At 43.9% G+C, this 25,672-nt stretch overlaps 1 protein-coding gene across 1 annotated transcript in view; it reads left to right on the top strand.

Annotated features, from left to right (window-relative positions):
• The first annotated feature begins 1,054 nt into the window (after positions 1 to 1,054).
• The window catches only part of EHD4 (EH domain containing 4), an 87,439-nt gene continuing 62,821 nt past the window's right edge, over positions 1,055 to 25,672 (top strand). Inside the window, exons 1-2 of the mRNA XM_040492366.1 lie at positions 1,055 to 1,373; positions 22,278 to 22,454. Of these exons, the coding sequence (XP_040348300.1) occupies positions 1,138 to 1,373; positions 22,278 to 22,454 (413 nt within the window). The 5' untranslated portion in view covers positions 1,055 to 1,137. The remainder of the gene's footprint in view (positions 1,374 to 22,277; positions 22,455 to 25,672) is intronic.

Raw genomic sequence — 25,672 nt, 5'->3', positions numbered from 1 at the left:
AAGTTAGAGAAGTACTATTGTGCATCATATTCTCCCAAATTTAGGGTACGTCAGAATCACCTGGGAGCACTTGTTGCGCTCCATCCCTCCTCAATATTTTAACTCAGTGGGTCTGGGGGTGATGACCTGAAATCTGCATTTTAACAAGTATCCCAGGTTATTCTTATATGCAGGTGGCTCCGTGGGTGACATTTGAGAAATGCTCTAAAACAACTGAGAAATATTCTCAAGCTGTTGCCTAGAACGCCAAAAGTGATGGCTGATTGCTTCTCCCAGTCTCAATGTTGATACGTCCTTTTAATCTGGAAACAGAGACAACTAAGAGGTAACAGTAACTCTTTTACATGTCAACATGTGGTAATTAGGTGGTAATAATGAGGATGATGATTAAATCTTTAATGTTACAGAAAATCAAATAAAGAAAACTAAGGGCAAGAGGCCTTCAATTCATCCAGAACTTAGTAGAGGCAGTGTGAAGTAGGAGAAACATCTACCCAAGCAGATTGGAGTCTTCTTCCCCTTAGTCAAATATTGTCAGTATGTCCTTGAGTCAAGATCTCTTCACTAACAAAATATGTAAATAATAACCTTCCAAAGAGTAGAAAGAACCTGTCTGTCAACTTTCCGAACTTTTGTCCCCAGTATCATAAGCCTGGGAAGAGTAAACTTCCTAGGAGACTCAGCAGCCTCCGGAGGCTCATTTTTGCCAGCTCAGATTTGCCCGGAAGCCGACGCCACCTGGCCAGAGGTGGGGCCCCGGCGACCTAAGGGGGCGCCTCCGAGACCAGTCTGAGCCCCGGGGCTGTGGAGACACCCTCTCCCCCGCCAGTCCGCCGACGGACTCCGTCATCAATAATTCATTAAGAACCTCCTCTCCATTGGCTGAGACGCGCTGGCAGCGGCCCAATGAGGAAGGACTTGAGAGAGTCTTCTGAATAGTAAACGAGCTGTCGTGACGCAGAGATCAGCGATTGGCTGCGACTGCGCGAGGCGGGGCCAGCTCGGGCGGCGGCGAGAGGGGCCGGAGCAGCTCAGTGCCAGCCGGGGAGGGTCGAGCCCTGAGCGGGGACTGAGCGCGGGGTGTGAGAGGGTGGGCGAGGGGAGCGAACCGGCGACGGGCGGACCGGCTGCATCAGGATGTTCAGCTGGATGGGGCGGCAGGCTGGCGGGCGCGAGCGCGCGGGCGGCGCGGACGCAGTGCAGACGGTGACTGGGGGCCTGCGCTCGCTCTACCTGCGCAAGGTGCTGCCGCTGGAGGAGGCGTACCGCTTCCACGAGTTCCACTCGCCAGCGCTGGAGGACGCCGACTTCGATAACAAGCCCATGATCCTGCTGGTGGGCCAGTACAGCACGGGCAAGACCACCTTCATCAGGTAACCCGCCCCGCCGGCTCCTCAATGCCGCCGGGACCCCTGCTCCCACCACCTAGGTGCTAGCGGTCCTCAGCACGTGTGCGCGTGTTGTTACCAGCGTCCCGCCGCCCTCGGACATCCTGCAGCGCCCACTTCCCCTGTGCGGAATCCCCTCGCTGCTGTTTCCCCCTCCAGCTCCGGCGTGACCTCAGGTTCCCGCCCCTAGCGCGGTGCCCAGGTGCCCGCAGCCTCGCCCCGGGGCGCGGCCGCCCCAGAAGGGGCTGGCTCTACCCCACGCTGGCAGGAAGGTCCCTGGAACCCCTTCACTGTGTACTCTGAGACATCTTTCCTTGCTCTTGTTAAGGCACTCTTCTGGCTGGCTTTATCCTGTCACCGTGGCCTGGGGACCCGGGGAAGGGAGGGAGAAGAGCGAAGCTATAATAAGCATCTTCTTGATGAGCGAGTGAGGCCTAGGGCTAGAAATGGGGACAGAGGTGTGGGGTATCAGAATGGGCTCTTGAGTCATAGTTGGAGAATTAAGCCCCCAGCGCATGACGAATGAATGAATGGCAACAGTAGAGTGTATTTCCAGTGCCCCTTTCTTTTGAGGTCCTTGCTTGCCATCCCCCAACACATTGTTGGGGCCAGTGGGTAGAGAGGCCGCTTTTATTCAGCTCTTGCACAGCCTCGCCTTTATCCGACCAAAGGAAGTTAGCTGTGTGTAGCAGCCCCAGCTAGCGCCCAGTGGAACCAAGGGGGAGTGTCATATTACTATTCGTTAGTTTCCATTTCTTAGGTGGGTCATTCCTTCCTCCCTTGACAACTGAAAATATTTGTCATGCTCGCTCTGTCTCTAAAAGCAGTTACTGTGCATGCGCTAGGGTTCAAATCATATAGCTTCCTCCGAAGCGATTTTTGTTGGGAAATAATTTACATTGAAACAACTTGCCTTTTGAAGAGGCTGTGTTACTTTTTTTTTTTTAATTTTTTTTTCAACGTTTATTTATTTTTGGGACAGAGAGAGAGACAGAGCATGAACGGGGGAGGGGCAGAGAGAGAGGGAGACACAGAATCGGAAACAGGCTCCAGGCTCTGAGCCATCAGCCCAGAGCCCGACGCGGGGCTCGAACTCACGGACCGTGAGATCTTGACCTGGCTGAAGTCGGACGCTTAACCGACTGCGCCACCCAGGCGCCCCGAGACTGTGTTACTTCTAAAGCAGAAGTAAGATACTTTTAAGACTTACTTTCTTTGGTTAGGAAACTTGTTTTCCTGGGTTAAACCCTGTGTCAGTTAAAACAAAGTGACTAATCATTTAAGGTTTGGGTCTAGGGTTTGGGAAACTGTAACAATCTCATCATTATTGATGTTCAATAGATGTTCAGAAAACTGCATCTATATTTGGATATATGCCATTTCTATTAAATAGCGGCCTCTTTTTCTCCACTCCAGTGACCTAAATAGTTCCTACAAATAGAGTACTTGTCACTACAGGAAATATGCTCAATCCAGACCTACAGATACACTATGAATGAAATGAGCAAAGCAAATATACTCTATGGAAATATCGTTCTAGATAGTAAAGTGAATGTAAAGGAAGACTGAGGGAAATAATTTTTAAGTTGATTTATTTGGTGCTTATTAATGAAGTGAAAATAGTATTCAGTATATCACCCCAGACACTCAAACCATAGAATTGTTATAGTCACTGGTACCCTGAAAGGTGACAAACAATACCTTTAAGGTCTTAGTAATATAACCAGTTTTTAAGTATATGGGAAAATGAAGTATTGTGACTGACAAGAGTGGGAGGTGGGCCTTTTGAAATATACAGGTCAAAGATAAGGAGCTAGCATTGTAATTACAATAATTGCAGACATTAGCAGTGACATATGCACAGCACCCTGGGCAGCTCCTCCTGTCTGTCTCTGCCATGAGGCTTTATTATGCTGTGTGTGATCAGGGAGCCCTGTTGGTGCTGTACCCACCTGGATGCGATGTGGCCATCTCTCTGCTCTCATAGCGTCACTCTTCTTTTTCATCATTTGAAGGGAGCTTTGTGGAATAGCTAAGCATAGTTTTAAGAAGGATTTTGAGATTTGACTCCTGGCAACATCATCCAAATGGACCACTTCTCAGGCACTGGAGCCATGTGCAACCTCAGGGTGAAGGAGGAGTCACCTTATCAAGAAGTCACTTGCTTTTGAGACCTTCCTTTACCTAAGTGACTTTGTCCTTAGGCAGTGGGCATAAACTGGACCTGTGAGGTTAGAAGGAAATCAAGGTGGACAGGAAGCTTGGTGAGGCACCAGAGACCTGAGTTTGGTTTCATAGTGGAGCTAGGAGGAAGAGATTTAACTCCTGGGAGGAAATCCCCAAATGAAAGGGCAGCTCCTCTCTAGAGCCTTCCCTGGCACTGGGAAACAGAGGGGTTGGCCCAGGGTGCTGACCATCCTGGATCCTGCTTGCATCCATGGCTGTCTTTTCTCTGAAACTGGTCAGTGGCTGGATTGTTTGCTACTAGCCATTGAACACTAGAAGTTCATACTTGGCTGTGGGGTGCACTTATCCACATAGTAAAAGATTCTCATCCACTTGGCTTCCTGTATATCCCAAGAGGTCACTGGTAACACACAGCCTGCACTGATAGGAAGGAAACTTCTCTCATTCTAAAGCCATTCAGCAAGGCTTTTGGTTTGCATTACATACCTTTAATAAAACTGTACTCTTCCTTCCTTTTGTCCCATGACTGGGAAGAAGTAAGAGCTCCTCTAAAACGTGGTAAGCCAGAACTTCGTCTGGAGTGAGGAAACTAAATGTGTGCCTTGTTCTAAGAAAAATGTCTTCTAGATGGGGTGGATGAAGAGCCTGAGTGCTAAAAACTACACTTATTTTTGGATGTGTATGGAGGGAGAGTTGGTAGACCCTCCTAACATGGGTCACAAAACTGGCCCAGAAGGAGACTTCAGATGTAATGGAGCTATTCGTCAATGTCTCCTTGGATAGAAGCAGAGCAGCTGATAAACCTATTGTCCTACTGACAATTTTATTTCTCAGAAGACAGAGAATGCCATGAGAGAAACCATGGGTGCTCACTCTACCTCTAACCAGCAAGAAAGAGTTGGCCAAAAAAGGAGAAGAGACTGGCATGGGGGGAAGTGGCCATGTTGTCTTAGACTACATAACAGCCAAGGAAGGGTGGATATTGGGCTCAGTCAGACTTGCATCCAAAATCTGAGGAAAACAGATTTCACAGGTTCCCCTAGAAAATTCCTGGGCCCAGCTGCTGTGAAGGAAGACGTTTCCACTGAGAAGATGTGAGGCTCACTGGAAATCAAGCCATGGTTGCATATTTTGGTTTCAAAGAGCTCCATTTTCTCTCTTCCTCCTATATCCTGTCCCTCCCAAAAAAATTTATTCTAATGAGGAAAAAAGAGGGAAGTCACTCAAGAAACTGTATATGCCTTAAAAGGGTAGAGCCCAAAGCAATTAGACAAGAGAAAGAAATAGAAGGAATGTAGATTGGAAAGAAGTAAAACCATCTCTTTCCACAGAGGATATGATCATATGTATAAAAAATCTTAAGGATTAAGGAAATCCTAAAGAAAAAAAACTTTTAAAATAAGGAAATTCAGCAAAGTGTTAGGATATAAGATCAATATACAGCATCAGTTATATTTCTATGAACTAGCAATGAACAATCTGAAATTAAGAAAAGAATTCCCATTTATAATATCTAAAAGAATAAAATATTTAGAAATAAATTTAACAAAAGTAGTGTAAAACTTATGCACTGGAAACTACAAAACTTTGTTGAAAAAAATTAAAGAAAACCTAAAACAACAACAACAAAACACAGGAAAGACATCCAGGTTCATGGATTGGAAGACTTAATATTTTTAGAAGAGCAGTACTGCTCAAAGTGATCTATGACTCCGTGCATTCCCTACCAAAATCCCAACTGCCTTCTTTACAGAAATTGACAAGCTGATTCTAAGATTCATTTGGAAACATGAGAGATCCAGAATAGACAAGACAGTCTTGAAAGAGAACAAAATTGGAGTTCTCCTATTTCTCATTTAAAAGCTTGCTACAAAGCTACAATAAACAAGACAGTATGATAGTAGCATATGGATAGACATAGAATGACCGAATAGAATCAAAAGTCCAGAAATAAACCCGTATGTCTGGTAAATTTGTTTTTCCAAGGGTTCCAAGACAATTCAATGGGAGAAAGAACATTCTTTGCAACAAATAATTGATGGTGGACAATTGGATATCCACTTTGCAAAAGGCATAGAGAGTGATGGCTGATGGGAACAGGGTTTCTTCTTGGGGTGATGAAAATGTTCTGAAATTAGATAGTGGTACTAGGTGCACAACTTTGTGAAGATACTAAAAGCCACAGAATTGTACCCTTTGAAAGGGTAAGCTTTATGGTAGTATATAAAGCTTTTGCTCCATTAAAAGTAGCAGACAATTCAGTCTTCCAACAGTTCAGCATCCTGTGATTTCTTTAATTTCCATAATTCTGCAGTTAGTTCCAGTCAGGTAATTTCTGCATCTGTATACAATAATTTAAAATAAAAATGGTTGCCAGAAAGAAGGCAAGCCAAAAAAAAGTGGGAATAAGCTAAAAGAACACATGAACTGGGACGCCTGGGTAGCTCTGTTGGTTAAGTGTCGACCCTTGGTTTCGGCTCAGGTCATAATCTCGTGGTTTGTGGCCCAAGCTGGTCTCTGTGCTGACAGCAAGGAACCTGCTTTGGATTCTCTCTCCCTCCCTGCTCCTCACCCCCCTCCTCTCGCCAAGATAAAGAAAAAAAAAAAAAAAAAAAAAAAAAAAAAAAAAAAGAACACACGAAGGAAAGGAACTGAGAAGTAGACATGAAGGAATTGAGAGTACAAATAGCTATCACACAATCCCCACAATATGTTCTTTCCCCTGTATATTCTTGTCAGTGTATAAACATGTTCATTCTTCCTAACACTCAAGTTAGTAAAATCAAAGTATAATATTTTCCTATAAAATGCTTGATAAAGTAATTGTGTTTTAAAACTTTAAGTATCACTTAAATATAGTGTTCCTAGAGGGGAAAGAGGGCGTGAGTTGCATATGCAAGTGTGAAAACAAAGTTTATGGACAGTTTGAAGCATTAAGAAGCTGGTGGCTGGGAAGGCAAAAATGCCTTGGGCAATAAAAGGCCTTTTTTGGTAGGATTAGAACAAGAAAAAGAATCAGGAAGTGATAGACCCACTTCTTGGGACTCTTGCTATAACTTTCACAGAAAGCAGAACTCGTCTTTTTTCTCCTTTTCTCTCAAAAACAAATGATCCAGAGACAGGAAAGGGAGCCCTGTGGTGTTTGAGGGGATTCAAGCCCAGGGGACGAGGAACCCTCCAGAGGCTGCACAGGCACGGCCCAGTAAATACCCAGGTCGGGGAACAGATGGCAGGACCATTTAGGAAGAACGTGTAGTTGTGCTCAAGGAACTGTATTTGGTACTTTTTAAGAAGTTATGAAGAATATGAGGAGTATCAGAAAACTTGAAGCAGGCAAATGGCCCCATTTTCAGAAAAAGGGGAGCATAGATTCTATTAAAGAACAAAGCTCTACTTCATCCCTTTGATAAGCTCTAGACTCAGTTATTAAAGCAAAGAGAAGTGAAGGCACTCCCTAGGAGTCAGCCTAGTTTTACCAAGAAAATCCTGTTAAGGAAACACCGTGAGCCCAGTTTAGTGGTTTTACTGTCAGCTAGGCACTGGGGCCCCTGGAAGCGATAGTCTTCTCTGCCAAACACCATGCCCTTTGTGGATCTTTCTGAAATGCCGACATATTTGATTTTTACAGAAGAATGAACTATCTATAATATATAAGATCATACGTGTATATCCTAGAGTCCATTTATTCAAATAATATTGGTTTCCAGGAAGGGCCTGGCTATCCCAGAACTTAGTTTCATGGGGAATATGGATAAGAATCCACAAGCTATTAGGGCTCTGAGTGACAAGAGCTATGACACTAGAAGTGCAGGCTGGGATGGGGGCATAGGAAGGACCCTTCATTCAGGCTTGGAGGTTGGAAAAGGCCTCCCTGATGACACAGCCTAAAAGCTGAGCCCTGAGGAATGAGCCAGAATTAGCTGCCCAAACGAGACCAGGAAATGAGGGCAAGAAGTGTCAACGATGAGGCCCAGGTTTCTTGGATGATTGGGTGGGCAGTGGAGCTATTCCCTGAGATGTGGACACAGGGAGAGGATGAGTGGGGGCATAACTTGAGTTTACATTTAAACCCATGTTGAAGTGGACACGCAGGTGTAGAGTCCACGAGGGGTTGGACATATGGATCTGGGAGTAAAAGGAAGAGTTACTGTGGAGACACGGGGACAAGGCACCAGAGAGGTGGAGTCACTGCCAGGGAAAGATGGGAATTTGGAGCCATTGTAGGGCTCTTTTCCTTGTGATTAACAGAAGCTCAACTGAAAAAGGCTTAAGTAAAAAGGTATGTTGTCTCATGAAACCGATGAGACCGGGGTGTGCTGGTTTCAGGCCTGGCCTAGGACTCTGAGTGGCGCCATCTGGTCTCTGTCTCTCAGCTCTGCTGCCTTCTTCATGTTGGCTTCCTTCTCATGGCAGTTTGGGGTGGGCATTTGGGCATCTCCAAATCCAGACTCACGTTCTGCCAGCTCAGCAACCCCAAGGGGAAAAAAGGAACCTTTTTCCCAACGGTTTTTGCAACAGTCTTAGGTTTGAGTCTCATTGATTAGCCCTGGTATCCATCCATGAACCAATTCCTCAAGCCAGGGGAATGAAATACCCATGCCTGCAGTGGGGTGGTCAGCCCCCAAACCATGTGGACTAAGAGGGGGGAAAGGTGGCTCCTCAGGGTGCTGCTACAAAAAAGAAAAGCATTTGCTCAACAGATGAGACGTCAGGCAGCCCTCACAAACGCCACAGAAAGAGGGGGCATGGTCAACAGGGTCAGATGCTTCTGGGAAAAGGGTTGAAATGGATCTAGTGGATTAGCCATCAGGAGCCAGGGTGACCTTGGCAAGAGCCATGCCAGTAAGTGGTGGTGATGGAAGCCAGGTGGCGGTGGGTTGAGGAATGAGTGGGAGGCAAAGTGTCAAATATAGAAAACTCTCAGCAACTGGGTACTGGAGGGGAGGAGCCGTGCCCTGGTCTGGGGCATTCCAGTGAAAGCCTATTATAAGTAGATGGAAGGGGCCTATAGAAAGGGAGTAGCTGGTATTTCAGAAACCTAAGAAGGGGCAGGACTCAGAGCAGGGGAGTGGGGGTGCCAGGACAGGGTGAATGTGGTATCGGTGGCAGTAATCACATCTGGGAGACACTGCAGGTTAACCTCTTGTTCACTTGTTACATCATCTACCTGACAAGTGGCAGCCATGCCACAGGATTAGGAGAAATGTAAGGGGAAATGTATTTTGTTTTTGTTTTTGTTTTTTAATTATGAAATTCTCTTCCTTAACTCACATTTAGAAGCTTACTTCTAGGAGACATTCAGTATTTTTCAAAACCTTGGAAAATTATGAACTAGAATGCTACAGTTCCTGGATCTGGCTGCTGGACAGAATCACTGGGAGACCAAAAACAGATTCTAGGGCCTTAATCCAGACCCCCTGAATTGGAATCTCTGTGGGAGAGGGTCAAAAACCTATTTTTGTTTTGGTTTGCTTTTGGTTTTTATAAACCACCTCTCAGAGTAATTCTTAGGTAGTTTCCTGCAGGAAATATTTGGGAACCACTGAAAGACAAAGGTTCAACTAATGGAATCATGATAGTTGAACCATTTAAGCTTGAGAAGTAGATCAGTCTCAACCCAGAAGAGAGTCTCACTTTGATGGCCCTTCTATGGCAAGTGGTCCAAGCTCCATCTGTTCACATTTTTAACAAATGACCTAGGTGAAGACATGGAAGTCATGCTTACAAAACTGGTAATTATGCAAAAAATGCAATTTAATAAACAGCCCTTTTCGCTTAATATGATATGATAAACTTTTTCTTAAGTAATCTTCAGAAATAGCTTTCATGACTGCACCCTAGTCTATCATACAGCTTGGAACATTGTTTCTAATTTTCTGCTATTATCTATAATATTGCGGTGGACATTCTTGGCTTGTAAATCTTTGTGTATCTCGTTTTTTTTTTTCCTGTTAGAAAAAAGCCTATTCTGCTGAGTATGAATTACTACATCAAAAGGTATAAATATTTTTCAGGTTTATATATATTCCTGATTTTATACATATATATATATATATATACACACACATACACACATGCATATATATAACATATAAATAAATAAATAATACATATTTTACACTAAAACCTTGGTTTGCGAGCATAACTCCTTCCAGAAACATGCTCGTAATCCAAAGCACTTATATATCAAAGCAAATTTCAAAAACCATTGGTTCAGTTGTGATCATGTCATATTCGGCATCACATACTACTTGTGTTGCAAGACATCGCTTGTTTATCAAGTTAAAATTATTAGAAATCTTTGCTCATCTTACAGAACACTCGCAGAACAAGTTACTTGCCATCCAAGGTTGCACATGAAATAGAACATTGCATGTTTTATTCTATGTCTATATACATATGTTCCTTTTTCAGAAAAGTTATTCCAAATTAGACTCCCACCACAGAGTCTAATATGAAGATTATTATTTCACCAAACTGTCAGTAAAACTATGCATTATTATTAAAAACAAATAAACGTGATAGGAAAAAATTTTTCTTAATTTGCCTTTTTTTTTTTTTTTTGAAATTGAACTTTTTTTTTTATTTTTTATTTTTTTTTTTTCAACGTTCATTTATTTTGGGACAGAGAGAGACAGAGCATGAACGGGGGAGGGGCAGAGAGAGAGGGAGACACAGAATCGGAAACAGGCTCCAGGCTCTGAGCCATCAGCCCAGAGCCCGACGCGGGGCTCGAACTCACGGACCACGAGATCGTGACCTGGCTGAAGTCGGACGCTTAACCGACTGCGCCACCCAGGCGCCCCGAAGTTGAACTTCTAAAATGTGTAGCCATCATCTCTATTTCTTTGAGAGTTATTTGTGAACTTTGTCCAATTTTCCTTTGGAGTGCTAGACTTTATCTTTTTTTTAATTTTTTTTAATGTTTATTTATTTTGGAGAGAGAGAGAGAGAAGGGGCAGAGAGAGAGGGAGGTGCAGAATCCGAAGCAGGCTCCAAGCTCTGAGCTGTCCACACAGAGCCTGATGCCTGGTTCGAACTCACAAACCGCAAGATCATGACCTGAGCCAAAGTTGGACACCCAACCAACTGAGCCACTCAGGCACCCCAACTACACTTTATCTTGTAGATATTTAAATGTTTTTCTCAATAATGGTTCTTAGTCTTTTGTCATAATTATGTTTTTCCAGTTTGAGCTTTGCCTTTTTAATTTTTTATGATCATTTTTGACATGGAGATATATTTAATATTTGTGGTCAACTCAAACACTTTTTTCCTCTTTGATGATGTCTTTGATGTCCCTGGAAAATCCTTAAATATTACAGAATCCTTAAATTTAAAAAAATCTTTCCAATAGTTAACTCTTTAATCCACTTGGAAACACAATGAGTTATATTGGGATCTCTTGGAACCTTTCTCTCCTGTTGTGTTGTTCTGTTGGTAGATTCTTATGCCCAGACCATACTGTCTTAAGGATTGTCATTTTAAAACATTCTTTAATTAAATGGTAACACAGACCCTTCTGATCTCATTTCTCTCTATTTTCTAAATACTGTCAATCATCATTTCCTGTTATTCTTTCAGAAGAACTTTAAAACTACTTTATTAGATTCTTCCCAGAAAATCCCATTGGGATCCATTTGTATTGGGACTGCATTTATCTTGGTATTTGCTCTTCCCAAGCAGGAACTCAGCATGGCTTTTACTCAGACCTTTTATACCTCTCAGGAAGGTGTTTGATTTACTCATATAGGTTCTGTATACTCTTATTAATGCATTCTTAGGTGTTTTATATTCCTTCATTCTTAATGAATCAGATTTTTTTCCTTTATATTTTCTAGAAGGGTACTGCAAGTATGCAAGATAGCTACTGATTTTTACACATTTTTGTTTTGTATCTTTTCATTTGATTGCAGTTATTCTGACATTTTCAGTAGATTCTCTTGGGTTTTCTAGATAGACAGCTGTATCGATTATATTCATGATTACTTTTTTTCCTCTTCTGTTTCATCTTTTATTGTACTAGGAAGCCACATCCATCTCAAGCTTCTAATTGTGATGATAGTGCTTTTGTTATTTCACCCTAAGATAGGATGTTAGTTATTGGTTTAATATTTTATAAATTAATCACATTAAGACATTATCTTTCTATTACTAATTTGAAAAGAATTTCACTTGAAAAGAAAAAACTAGAACAGATGTTGAGCTTTTTCCTTTTACCTTTAACCCTGTGTTCTATGAAAGGCAATTATGGGAGATTGTTAATAGGTGTTCAAAAAGGGTTCTATGGTTAAGTAACTTTGGGAAGTGCCGTGTTCTATAGCCTCCTCATGTAGTTTTCCAGTGCTCCCAGATCAACCTAAACAAAGTCCGTCATCACATTCATAAATTACAACACCGAACATAGAAGACACTTAATAGATCTTCATGTGTGAGCAAATGAATGACTGGAAATATTAAGAGGACTATAAAAAATGGAGAAGCATGTTGCCTTTTATTCCAGTGAACCTCCACTCCCTTTCATCTCCTTCCCTTTCTTTCCTTCTCTTTCTCCTGCCCTCCTTCCAGAATAGCATGGAAGGCAGACCTGAGTAGCTCCGGGTACAGGCACATGTTAGCAGTGTGCCTTAAGCACATCTCAGCCCTGCGTGGTTTAAATAGCATTCATAGCTGGAAAAATAGAACTGTGAAACAGCTTTATCCAGCAAATTCCAGTTTCTTGATCCCACAGGCTAATGTAGATTCCTTCGTAGGCACAGCAGTTTCAAAGATGATGTCATCTGAACAAGCAGCCCTGGCCGTAAGATGTCCATGATTTAACTAAGGGAAAAACAAAAATGAAAATAAAAGTTAGGTTTTACACTTAAGGAAGACATAGAGTTTTAAAATGGAAACGAGGCTTGGCCTGGCTTAGTTTTTCAGTAACTCAAAAAGATTAAAATTTTGAACGACATGAGATGTTTGTGATATTTATCTCAGCATGATTTATAATAGCAAGAAATGGGAAGCTATATCAATGCCCAAGAGTAAGGATATAGGAAATTCATCTGAGAATAGTAGGCAGCCATTAAAAATTTGTTTTCAAGCAATTTCTTTTTTTTTTTAATTTTTTAACGTTTATTTATTATTGAGAGAGACAGAGAAACAGAACATGAGCATGGGAGGGGCCGAAAGACGGGGAGACACAGACTCTGAAGCAGGCTCCAGGCTCTGAGCTGTCAGCACAGAGCTCGACATAGGGCTCAAACCCACAAACCACGAGATCATGACCTGAGGCGAAGTCAGACGCTTAGCCGACTGAGCCACCCAGGTGCCCCTGTTTTCAAGTAATTTCTGATGGCACAAGGCAAAACTAATGGTGAAAAATCTAGATGCAAAAGTATTTAAACATTTTGATCCCAATTTTATAAACAAAAATTACATTCACAGAAAAATGACTGGATGGAAATATATCAAAATGTTAAAAGTAGTCATCATCTTGTGCTAATGCAGTCTCATGCAAGCTGCTTACCTTGTCCTAAACAGGGCTAAAACACCTGCTCCAACCACAGTGAGGCTGAAGAGATAAAACACTTGTGAAATGCCTTATAAACAAACTGTACAGTGTGGTTTCATAATAATCTGTTGTTTGGTGGCGTCCAGAAGTGGTGGTGGTGGTGGTAACTTACTAGGAAACCATTATATATTCTTGACCATTTTATAAGACTTTTGTGCTAACACGTTTGATTCTTCTCTCTCTTCCATTTCTTGGTATTGAGCATGAAGATAAACAAAGGAAACTGCTTTAGAAACATCATTTCTAGATTCAACACAAATCAAACTTGAAGGACTAACCCTTTCTTTTCGGTTACTCTCCTAGTGAAATGGTGGATGGAGTACTATCAATAAAGAACACATTATGTAAAGCTTTCCAACACTTACTCTAAACTGAAATGTATTTAAGCTCACAGGCTTGGATTTTAAAATAAGAAAATACAACTGCTTCTCCACTGAACTGAAAAGCTGTGCTTTATATATTTCTTTCACACCTATTTGGCTGAAAGCCTTAGTAACTAATACTCAAAAGAAAGAAAAAAATGACTGTTGCAGTTAGTTGAATGCTCTTTTTAAAAATGTCCCAGTCCAAGGCACCTGGGTGACTCAGTCATTTGGACATCCGACTTTGGCTCAGGTCATGATCTCACACTTCCTGGGTTTGAAGCCTTTGCACTGACAGCACAGAGCCTGCTTCGGATTCTCTGTCTCCCTCTCTCTGCCCCTCCCCTGCTCGCAGTTTCTCTCTCTCTCAAAAATAAACAAAAATTAAAAAAAAAAAAAAAGTCCCAGTCCTTATCAATGAACTGAACTCTTAAACTATCTACAGATGCCAATGTATGCACAAACATTCCTAAAAATCTCATCATGACACAAGCCATTTCTCTAGATTTTGGTTTGAGAATTAAAAAATAATGCTCGTTAAACACCCCAAATAGATGTGGCATATTACTTTTTAGAGTGCTTACTTGGTTACTGAATACTTACTAAAAAGTCTTAGACTTGTATATCTGCTATGATTCACAGAGCTCATTCCTGTAACCTGTTGCAGGCTCACTCAGCCTCTCAAGCTCTGATTTCACGCAGGTAGTGCTTTTGCAGGACTAGTAAGAAATCTAGGTTCTACAAAGCCACTTAACCTATGCAAGCCTTAATTTTTTCCTTGTAAAAATGGAGATAAAAGTAGAACCTACCCCATAAAGTGCTTGGGATAAAAGAGTCTTTTCAGATAAAGACTTCACATAACAAGTCCTCGAAAGTTAGGTATAGAGTGCCCCCCCCAACCCCTTATCCACTCTTTCACTTTCTGTGGTTTCACTTAACCGCAGTCCAGAAACAGATGATCCTCCTTTTGACGTTTGGTACTAATGCTGTGTCACAATGCTTGCGTTCGGTCACCTCACCTCCTCTCACATGGGCATTTTATCGTCTCATGTCATCACAAGAAGGTGATAGTGAGATAGTACTAGGTGATAGGTGAGAATAGTACAGTAAGATATTTTGAGGGAAAGAGAAAGACCACATTCACATAATTTTATTACAGTTTAATGTTATAACTGATCTCTTTTATCATTTGGTATTTTTGTTAATCTCTTACTGTTCCTAATTTATAAATTAAACTTTATCATAGGTGTGTGTAATAGGAAAAAACATTGTGCATATAGGGTTCAGACATGCACTGAAGGGCTTGGAATGTATTCCTTCTGTAAGGGGAGACTACTGTCTTACTAAAATAATTAATGCCTTTTCTATTATCTTAAGGATAAGTCAGAACCTAGACAGAATGCCTGGATGAATACCCAGGGAAGACAAAATTGGCAGCTACAGTTTTGGAAGTCTATCATTGAATAATGCACCTTTGTTTTCAGTCGTTCTTAAAAAAAGATTTAAAGGTTTTATTTTTTTTAATTTTTTTAAACGTTTATTTCTTATTAAGAGATAGAGAGAGACAGAGCATGAGCATGGGAGGGGCAGAGAGGGGAGGAGACACAGAATCCAAAGCAGGCTCCAGGCTCTGAGCTGTCAGCACAGAGCCCGACGCGGGGCTCGAACTCGCAAACCGTGAGATCACGACCTGAGCCGAAGTTGGGCACTTAACCGACTGAGCCACCCAGGTGCCCCAAAAGGTTTTATTTTTTTAAAGTAATCTCTATAACAAACATTGGCCTTAACTCACAACCCCAAGATCAAGAGTTGTGCGCTCTACTGACTGAGCCAGCCAGGCACCCCATTTTTAAGCCCATCTTTGAGAAGAGTACTTTGAGGGACTTTCATTGTCCTGAAGATTTATTTTCCCCTTGTCACAAGTGACATTTTTTTTCCTATGACATTAAAAATCTTTTTTTTTTCTAACGTAAGCAATAGAAGGAAAAAGACTCTGCCCATATATGCTCTTGCATGAGATCAGCTCCTTGAACCTAGGCTGGGCCAGTGTGCCCAGGAGCCACTGGGACGAGGCCATGCCATGATCTTCCACAAACAGGGACGAGGAGATGGCAGATCTCCCATCCTCCCCACCAACCCCTCCCCCCAGCTACTTGGAATCCCAGTTGTCTGTCTTTTTCCACGTTGACGGCTTGGCTCGAGACTCCTGGAGTAATCACCACTGGAAGTGGCAGCCCTTTCTGAGAACACAGGAAAAGGAGAACAAGGTGGAGCCTGGGGCAAAAAATCCATCTGATGCACAGGATGCCTGTGCAGTGGGCTTGTTGGCTCTGAACTACAGTGAGGTGATGCTCTTCTAGAGTCTTCCTGTGGCCTCTTGTTCCTTTGAATTCTTGTTTTTGCAGATAACACCACCAAGTCCCTGGAGCTTATAGCTCTGAGAAAGCCTCTGATATGTCCAAAGTTTAACACAGCTGGTCAGCCTTGTGCCTGTGGGTGACCTGTTTTTGTACATCGTACCTCGGGATCCACTCAGACTCTTCAAGGTTGCTGGTTTTGTACCTCATCGCTTTCTTCTCACGTTGTTCGTGTCAGATATTCTGTGTTCTGGTTGTTCTTAGTTCCCTCACTGCATAGGATTGTGCCTGCCTGCCCGGCAGTGTGACATAAGTGTATCTGAGTGTCACCACCCTCCAATGTAAAATTCCTGTGGGAAGTCAGCTTAGAGTGTCATATATTAACTCATGTGTCTGACAGGTCCTACATAGGGTTGTAGGGGGGCTGTGTGGAAGCCCAGAGCAATGGGGCTGAGCCTGGTGTAAAAGCAAAAGAGCCTCAGGCCAGGCGGGAGGAGCCCCAGGTTCCAAGCCCTGCACAGAGCGAGTCTGACCAGCAAGTCATTGCCTGCTCTAATCCACAGGTTCTTCATCTATAAAGACCCAGGGTTGAGCCAAATGATTCCTAAGAGAGTTTGGGGCTCCAGAGTTCTGAGTATGTGGATCGTGCGCCCTGAAGGAAATGTCAGCCTATCAGGAAAGAAGAGATAGGCCCACAAATAACACCAATCCCAGGTGCTCCCAAGAGAAGGGAAGTTGGGGAGTGGCCAGAAAAAAAAAGGTCCTGGAGTGCTCAGGGAGGGAGGACTGCCCACAGGAGGAGATGTTTTGCAAAGTGACTTGACAGAGTAAGTAGGATAGAGAGTAGAGACCCTGAGACATGATTCCCTGCCAAACAGAGGGAATGAAATAAGGAAAGTGAGGGGCAGAAATTTCCCTGGAAGAGACTAATCAAGGAGGGAACAGAGCCTGTAGTAGTTGAGGAGCAAGAACCCAGAGGGCAAGGCAGAAGGGGGTGGCTTGTGGGGGGAATGGAAGTCATCCAGGAAGGACTGGGTTGTTGGTGAAGGCTGTTGGGTTAAAGTGGTGCTTTAGAAAAGGAATCTGATCTTGCAGGACAGATGGGGGAGAGGGAGGCTGGGAGGCAGCTGGGCAGAACTAAGTGGCCAGAGTCCACACGAGGTGTGATGAGGAGGCAGGAAAGTGAGGGACGGAGGCCAGAGCCAGATGGCCACCTGGATGAGGGCGAGGAGAAAGCTGGTCGGTCCCCAGACACTGGTTCTGCACCTACTATGTGCCAGGCACCATGTTAAATGCTAGGATATGGTGGTGACCCAGACGAACGAGGGCCCGTCTCTCAAAGTGCTCCTAACGTCCTGGGACAGTGACATGCCAACAAGAACATGACAGAATGTCAGCTACTGATAAGTGCTCTGAGTAGGTAATGGGGAGGTGGGCAGGGGGACCAGACTGGAGAGGCTACTCTGTCAGGGTAGGGAAGTGCCATGTGACATGCAGATATCTGCGGGAGGGCCCTCCAAGCCATCCTGAGGTGGGAATACCATTGGCCTATTGAAAAGGTGGTATAAAGGCCAGTGGAATCAGACACTCAAGCATTCATTACCTCATCCGTGTGCCAGAAATTGTTCCAAGCAAGTGCGAAGCATTAGTGAACAACAGAGACTAAAAGCCCTGCTTTCCCGCAGCATAACTCTACCAGGTGGACACAGGGAATATGAAGTCTTAAATACAGTAAGTGAACTTTATATTATGGGAGAGCCATGGAAAAAGAACACAATTTTTTTTCTAAGTTTTTTGCTATTACAGATAATGCTGCAGTGGATATCTTCACACAAAAATCTTTTTCATGTATCTAGGATTTTTCCTAAGGATAGATTTCAAAAAGTAGAACTATCCCCATTTTAAAGGCTTTTAACGCAAAGTATCAAATTTCTTTTCAGTGAGGTTAGACCACCTGATTATATACAAAGGTGTTTATTTTACTACACTATTTCACTAGTGTTGAGTATTATGAGCTCTTTCAGTGTTAATACATTATGTCTTTAATTGCTATTGCTTTCGTAATGAAATTAAACATTGAATTTTGGCTGTTGATTATCTGTGGGAGAAAGTATCACTAAGCGAATTAACAATGTAAGCAAGCTATACAATACCTCTTCCTAGTTCTGCTTCTCTGCTGTAGAAGGCAAATATTTCTTTGTCAAATATATACCAAAGTATATTTAAGTATACTTGAAAAATAATGTATTAAAGTTCCGTCTGGTAGGGTTGCTACTTAGGAAGTTCTAGCTCCGATCACATCATGACTTGAAAGTAAGGGGGCGCCTGGGTGGCTCAGTAGATTAAGCTTCTGACTCTTGGTTCCAGCTCAGGTTATGATCTCACAGTTTTTGCGAGTTTGAGCCCTGCATTGGGCTCTGCACTGCCAGCACAGAGAATCCGCTTGGGATTCTCTCTCTCTCTCTCTCCAACTTGTGCTGCTGTCTCTGTCTCTCTCAGAATAAATAAACTTAAAAAAAAAAAGAAAAGAAACACCTGCTTTTCTTTTTTTTTTTACACCCACTTTTCTTTAAACAATTTCATACTTTAGGGTTTTCACTGAAACCCCTGTTATTCCAAAGTTAGTGGGGATTCCTGTGCTTCTATATAAACAAAACATCAGGAAGTGTTTAAGACTCTCCTTGGCGATGATGGCCTGACTTATACACCTTTACATGTGAGTTACTGCCCCACTGAGGACCCATAGCTGAACTACAGCATCCCTTGGCCCCTCCACCCCTGCCTGAGCCCCATCCTTTCCTCCCTGGTCCTGGAGCTGGAGGGCCCTCCCCCTGCCCATGCCTAGGAAGGCTGTGAGAAGGGGCAAGATTGCAGAGAGCCCCCCAACGTGGAACTCAACATCGGGTTTTCCCCCAAAAGGTAGTGCTACAGTTCTTGACTGCTTTGTCCATTTTATTGGTGTGTGTGAACTTTGCAGCCTATCTTGCAAGCCAGCCATTGCTGTTAACGTTGATTCTATGGGAAAGTGCCTGTCAAGTTTCAAACCAATACTTGAACATAACCCTTTTGTGAGAACTGTGTGTGCTGCAGGGAGCCTGGTGACACTGGCTGCTGTTCTTCTAAGCCCTGGCCCCTCTCCTCAGTCATCCTCCTTCTTCTGTCCCCCAGATCTCAGATCTCCTGGCATATAGCTTCATCCAGGCCTTGGGACGTTGAAGTCTAAGTGGACTTGGGAGGGGTGTGCTCTGGACTTGAATTCTAGCCTGCTGATGAATGACTTCAGACTTGAGATCCCAGAGGAGCTGTAAAACCTAAATTCCACATTCATGTGTGTATGTGAAATCCACACACTCTACGTACACTCTACAAGTGCTGGAGTTTCACAGAACGTGAGATGCTGTGGCTGACTTCCACCAGTATTTCTAAGATTTGTGAGGAATTTCACAAGAATTTGTAAACATGAACATTTCTGTTCCTAAGCGTTTTTATTTATTAGTCTACTAGGTGCCTGAAAAAGTTCTGAAATTATTTTTAAAAATTAAATTTGAACATGTTCTGAAAAGTAGCTCCTTCTCTGTGCAGCTTTTTTCTAGGGAGAATGGGGAGAGCTGGCCCCTCATTGTTGGGCAGCCCCAGGACCATGCCGGAAGACAGCTGGGAGAGCTCTTATCTCTCACTTTTGAGGAGATACAAGATGGTGCTGCCTGTGGCCAGTGCCACCCTGTGCATGAGGGCCCTGAACCCCCCTTGTGCTCCTCATCTCTGAGCAAACCACCAGCTCAAACCCAGGTTTAAACATTATCTGGAGATGGGGCGTCTGGGTGGCTCAGTCGGTTAAGCGTCTGACTTTGGCTCAGGTCGTGATCTCGCAGTTCTTGAGTTTGAGTCCCGCATCAGACTCTGTGCTGACAGCTCAGAGCCTGGAGCCTGCTTCAGATTCTGTGTCTCCCTCTCTCTCTGCCCCTCCCCCGCTCATGCTCTGTGTCTCTCTGTCTCTCAATAACAAATAAATGTTAAAAAAAAATTTTTTTTTTTAATTAAACATTATCTGGAGACAGCACAAGACCTGGGGTCCACCTGCTTGCGTTCCATTTCCACTGAAACACTTACTGTGTGACTTTAGGCAAGTTGCTTAGCCTTTCTGATGCCCCAGTTTTCCCAACTGTAAGATGTGCCCACCTCAGAGTGTTATGGGGATCACAACACTCAGAACAACTGAACAACTGTGCGTGTGGAGGGCCTTTGTACTCTACATAAATAGTGAGTATTTGGTAAATGCTGTGCTATTATCCGATTGTTTTTTCACATTTCCTCAAAATGTAGGGGAGGGACATATTTAAATGTTATCTATTCTGGTGCTCCACAACTTCACAGAAAGATAGAAACTTTGGATGACATTGAAACTAGCAATGAGATCAATTAGATGTTTAGAATATAGCTTGCTAAGATCGCTAAGCAATTTCAGTTTTGTTGACATAAAAAACATAAGTCTCAGGGGTGGCCTAATTTCTTATTCTTAGAAAGATGGCAAAATTGTGTTGGACAGTTGGTAATGCAGTTCCTTCTATCCCTGGAAATAAAATCACAGGTTCTGGGCCAAAATTTGATCAGTCAGGACATTTATTCTTAATTTTACTTTTTAAAGTTCATTTGTTTATTTTGAGACAGAGAGAAAGCGTGAGCAGAAGAGGGGCTGAGAGAGAGAGAATCCTAAGCAGGCTTCGCATTGTCAGCGCAGAGCCCAACAAGGGGCTCGAAACCCATGAACAATAAGATCATGACCTGAGCTGAAACCAAGAGTCAGATGGTTAACCGACTAAGCCACCCAGGCACCCCTAGGACTAGGGGCCTAAATGCCTAGGCACTCCAGGCTAGGACCAAATAGATTGTTGGCTGCAGGATTGGGGAGCTGGAGAAAGTTGTGCAGGGTGATGGATCATCTCCCTGGAGGGGCTGGGACATGGCTCTGCCCTAAGCACCTCAAACAGGGATTCTTCTCCACCACTCCCCCCCGCCCCAGAATTTTTGACAGTCACTGTGGAGTGTTCTCTGAAGCTGTTGCATTTCCACCTGTTGCTTGGGAATGAGGGAAATGTATTCCAAAATACTCTTTTCTTCATGTTCCTCTTGGTTGCAAAGGAAGGAGGGAGTAGTGTTTGCTCACCTCCCTGCCTTAACTACTCTTTAGTGTGTTCCTTCCTCGTGGAAAGGAAATCTTGGTCTCAAGGGAGGCAGGGAGGGGCTCTGAGTGGCTTCAGCTGAATGAAGTGCTGGTGGTGGAGGGGAGCTGTGTTAGGGCTCAAGCATTTCCCACAGAAAGCAGACTTTCCCCACCACTCTACTTCTGGCTACCTTGCCACAACCCCAGCCAAATCACTGAGCCAGTCTTTGGCCTGTATCACATGGGTTGGTCTTCTCAGCCCCCTAAAATAAGAGCCCTCAATGATATTTGCTAGGCCCACTGTGTGCAGTTGTACAGGTTAAGCCACGTGAAGGCACTTGGGCAGAGGGGCATATGGGGGCAGGGGTGGAATCCGGCTAGCTTGCCAAGCTGTAAATCCTAGTGCAGGGCTGGGTCTACCTGGAGGAAGGAGCATCTTTTTCCAATTCGCACATAAGGCTAGTAATGGCCCTGGCAGTATTTAATCTGAACCCCTGCCCCCTGCCTCCTTCAACCCCATCGCCCATAGCAGCCTCTGTTGCTGCTGAATTCTTTGGAGATCATCTTCCATGGCCATGACCTCCAGGAACCCAAGGGAGCTGTAAAATGCACAAGGGGGGATGTGACGGCTACATTGATTGCTAGTGACAAAGAGGGAGAGGGTTCATTATTTCATTCACTACACTGAGTGCCCTCTGTGGGCAGGTGCAGTGCTGGGTGCTGGGAATAGGCATCTAGCCATAGACACGGGCCAGCCTGCAAGGGCCCACCAACAGTGAAGTCCAGTGCCCCTGGTAAACACTATGATGGCTGCAGGCACAGGGTGCCCTGGGCCCACAGAGGTGTGCCCAACACACTGGAAGGACAGGAACACTTCCCAAACGGAGTTGGTCCTGAGCAGACTCTAGCAGGATGCAACGGGAGCTGGCTGGGTACACTTCCCTGGGGTGGTGCCTATGGTGCCCATGGAACCTGAAACGGGAATTGTGCTAAGGAAAGGTACATTTTCAGAAGCTCCTGGAAGTCTACAAGATGTCTGACCTGTTACAAAGCCTCTTATAGGGGTGGGGGGAGACTTAGGTTGTAGATTTTAAGCTTTGAAAATTTGTCATTAGTAAAAGAGTAAAATGCCAGTCATTCTCCTTTTCTTGGGGTCTATATTCCTAGGGCTTTAAATGAGTATGTTAAAAATTGGTAGCCCCAGGAAGCTTCCTGGCCTCTTGCTTTGTGACAACATGCCAAGTTTCTTTTCTTTTTCCCTCCCAGATACTTACTGGAGCAAGATTTCCCAGGCATGAGGATTGGCCCAGAGCCCACCACCGATTCCTTCATCGCTGTGATGTATGGGGAGACTGAGGGCAGCACCCCAGGCAACGCTTTAGTCGTGGACCCCAAAAAGCCCTTCCGAAAGCTTAGTCGCTTTGGAAATGCTTTCCTGAATCGGTAAGGACCAGCAAACTGCTATCTGTGGTCAACCTTTGTTTAAACCTTTTCTTTGAATTCTTGCCAATTACGTATAAAGGTTCAAAAACAGAATGGAGCATGTCTGTTCTAGAACAGAGAAGCTATAGAGAATATGCTTATTGTATTCAAATATTTGAAAGATTATCATAGAAAATGATCATTTATTACCCATTCTGGGTAGCTTCAGAGGACAGAGCTAATCCCCAGGATTAGACATTATAAGGCTGCACAGTATAAGGAATAAATTTCTAATAGTTTCAGCTGCACAGAAATGGATCCAATTGCCTTGTGAGGAAGTGATCTCCCCATCACTGACAATGTTGAGCGGTTGCTGCATGGCCACCCCTCAGGCATGGTATGCTGGGGCATCCTGCACAGAGAACCTAACCCAGATGACCCCTGGGTTTCACCTGACCTCCACATTCAGCCTGTTGATTATTCCAGGACAGGTCACCTTGACTGCCTGGCTGCCCCTTAGGCGTCTCACTCCCTCACTCTGAGCTGCTTCCTTACTCGTTAAGGCAAGGGCAGGGGAAATAGAGGCAAAACCACATGAAAAGTTCATTTTGTTACTTGCTCATGATATTACAGATGTGAAGTCATGGGACACCTCAGCTTCTGTCTTAACTGGAGATGAGCTTTATTTATACCACCCTGGACCCTTCTCCAGATGTCCCAGCGATACAGAGGGATGTGGAGGCAGGCAGGTGTCCTGGAAGCAGCTGTGCGCTCTTGGACATGAACTGCTCTTCTCTCCCTCTCCTTCCTTCTCTTTGTCACTCCTAGCTTTTTTTTTTTAAACCTTTTCCCTTTCTTCTCTCCTGCCATACCCCTCACCTCTCTCTTCCCCTCTTTTATGAGTCTCCTGCCTTAGACCGGTTACTCTGGGGGAGTGGGCTTGTGGGGGTGCCAAGCCAGGGAGGGGTCATCTCAACCCCTTTAGGAAGAGCTGACAGACAAAAGTCCTGAACTATACTTCTTTTTAGATGGTTTAGAAAATAAGAATAAAGGCTTCTAGCCAACTGCTATCCTCCCAGAGGCTGAGGCACCCATCACCCAGCTCCAGGAGGCACCATTCACAAGGACGAGGGGATAAATTTGTGCCCAGGCACAAAGAGCCCAGGTGGCTCTGCCAGGGGCAGCCCAGGTGCCTCTGGGAAAAACTGGGCTCTACTGGCTTTCTTATGCTCTTATCACAAATTAAAGGAGGCATCCAAATGGCAGCCAGGGAGCATGGCAGTGGGATAAATAGAAATGCACAGATGATGTAGATGGGCTCACAGAGAAATTGCATCTTACTGCTGACAGTGGTTTACAGAATACTGTCCAGATGATTTTTTCCACCTGCAGGATGCTCTGGGAGGGACTTCCTCCTCATCTCCAGAACAGCCTTGGTTGCCACCAGAGCCTCTCCTGGGGGAGAAGTAGGGGTTAGAACCCAGGTGGGAGAACACCAGAGGGTCTCCTGAGACAATTGAGGGGAGGTGGGGCAAGAAGCTCCCCAATCAGGGCCTCCCGGGGCATCCTGGTCAGAGAGCAGGCTACAGCCAGGCCTCCTGTCTCAAGACTGGCCCCAGATGCTTCCAGAGGCCTGGAAAGTGCAGGGCACAAAGTCCTTCTCCATGGAAGATTGCCTGGGATCCTGTGGTTTCATTCCCACTGCCTTTAGTCTTACTCTCTTTTTGCCCAACAAAGGCTTAAAAAAGAAATAAGCTGCCACTTTTTTCAAATTACTATTTTATGGAGTCCATATTCACAAAGGAAAACCCTGGAAGAATGGCTGTTGGCTTGTTTTCTTTTGGCAGATGATTTACTTTCCCAACAAATTTATCTTTTTTCAAGTCCTAAACCTACAGCAGATATCTGAGTATGGAAAAGAAGCACTTAAGAAAATTTGGGGGGATGCCTGGATGGCTCAGTCATTTAAGGGTCTGACTTTTGATTTTGGCTCAGGTCATGATCTCATGGATCATGAGATCAAGCCCTACATCAGGCTCTGTGCTGACAGTGCGGAGCCTCCTTGGGATTCTCTCTCTCCCTTTCTCTTGCCCCCAGCCAACTTGTGCTCTCTCTCTCTCTCTCAAAATAAATAAACTTTTAAAAAAAAAAAAAAAAGAAAATTTTGAATGGCAAGGTCCATTATCTGAGATTTAAAACTTGCTGAAAATAATCCATGCCTTATATAATCCAGTGTTAATTAAATTGAGAATACATAGAAAACTACTAGCAAATAATTTATGGCATTTACTGGGTATCAGATATGGTACTTTACTTGTATATTAGCTGTAAATCGTCACCATAACTCTGTGACATGCATGCTGCTGTTATCCCCAATGTAGACAGGGAGAATTGATGCCTAGAAGTTCATCTAACTTCCACAGGGTCACTCAGCTGATATGCTTCAGTGCTGGGATTGGAGCTCAGGCCATATGGCCCAGAGTCCCAACTAGTGACCACCGAACTGCCGAATGGCATGACATTTGGACTGAGAATCACTGCCTGCTGCTCCCTAACTTTTAAGGCTGTCCCTAATATAACCCACTAACCATAATGATAAAGGTGATGACTATGTCCCAAATTAGAGATAATGGATTTCGTATACACTACTTTTCCTGCGTTAATAAAACAGTGCTACCATGGCTGTTTTACAAATGAGAAAACTGAAAGCAAAGAAGTAAAATGACTTACCCAAGAAAAGGCAGAGGCAAGATTAGAATTCAGTTTCCTCTTCGCTCCTACCACCCTCCACCTCGTGAAGCCCTGGCAAAGAAGTTTCTGTTCTAGCCATGCTGGTGGCCAGGCATATGTGAGGCTCACATGTAAGGGATGTACCTCATCGCACTTAAGAGTAAACAGTATGACTAACACATAGCCACACAATAGTGCTGTTGTTTCCCCCAGGCTTATGTAAGGAAAAATCAATTTGGGGCACCTGGGTGGCTCAATCTGTTAAGCCTCCAACTCTTGATTTTGACTCAGGTCATGATCTCTGGGTTTATGAGATTGAGCCACACTGGGATTCTCTCTCTCTCTCTCTCTCTCTTCCTCCCCCTCCCTCCCTCAAACTAAATCAACATTTTTTTAAATCAATTAGCACAGGGCGCTCAAATGTATGTATGTAATTACAGCATCCCTATGGGAACACCAGCAAAGCTAGCTGTAAAGGCAGGCAAACTTCTTTTTACACAGCATACTTT

The sequence above is a fragment of the Herpailurus yagouaroundi genome, unplaced genomic scaffold (genome assembly GCF_014898765.1).
Source record: "Herpailurus yagouaroundi ecotype Mexico unplaced genomic scaffold, PumYag 184, whole genome shotgun sequence".
NCBI lineage: Eukaryota > Metazoa > Chordata > Mammalia > Carnivora > Felidae > Herpailurus > Herpailurus yagouaroundi.
This window is presented reverse-complemented; position numbering and strand designations above follow the sequence as displayed.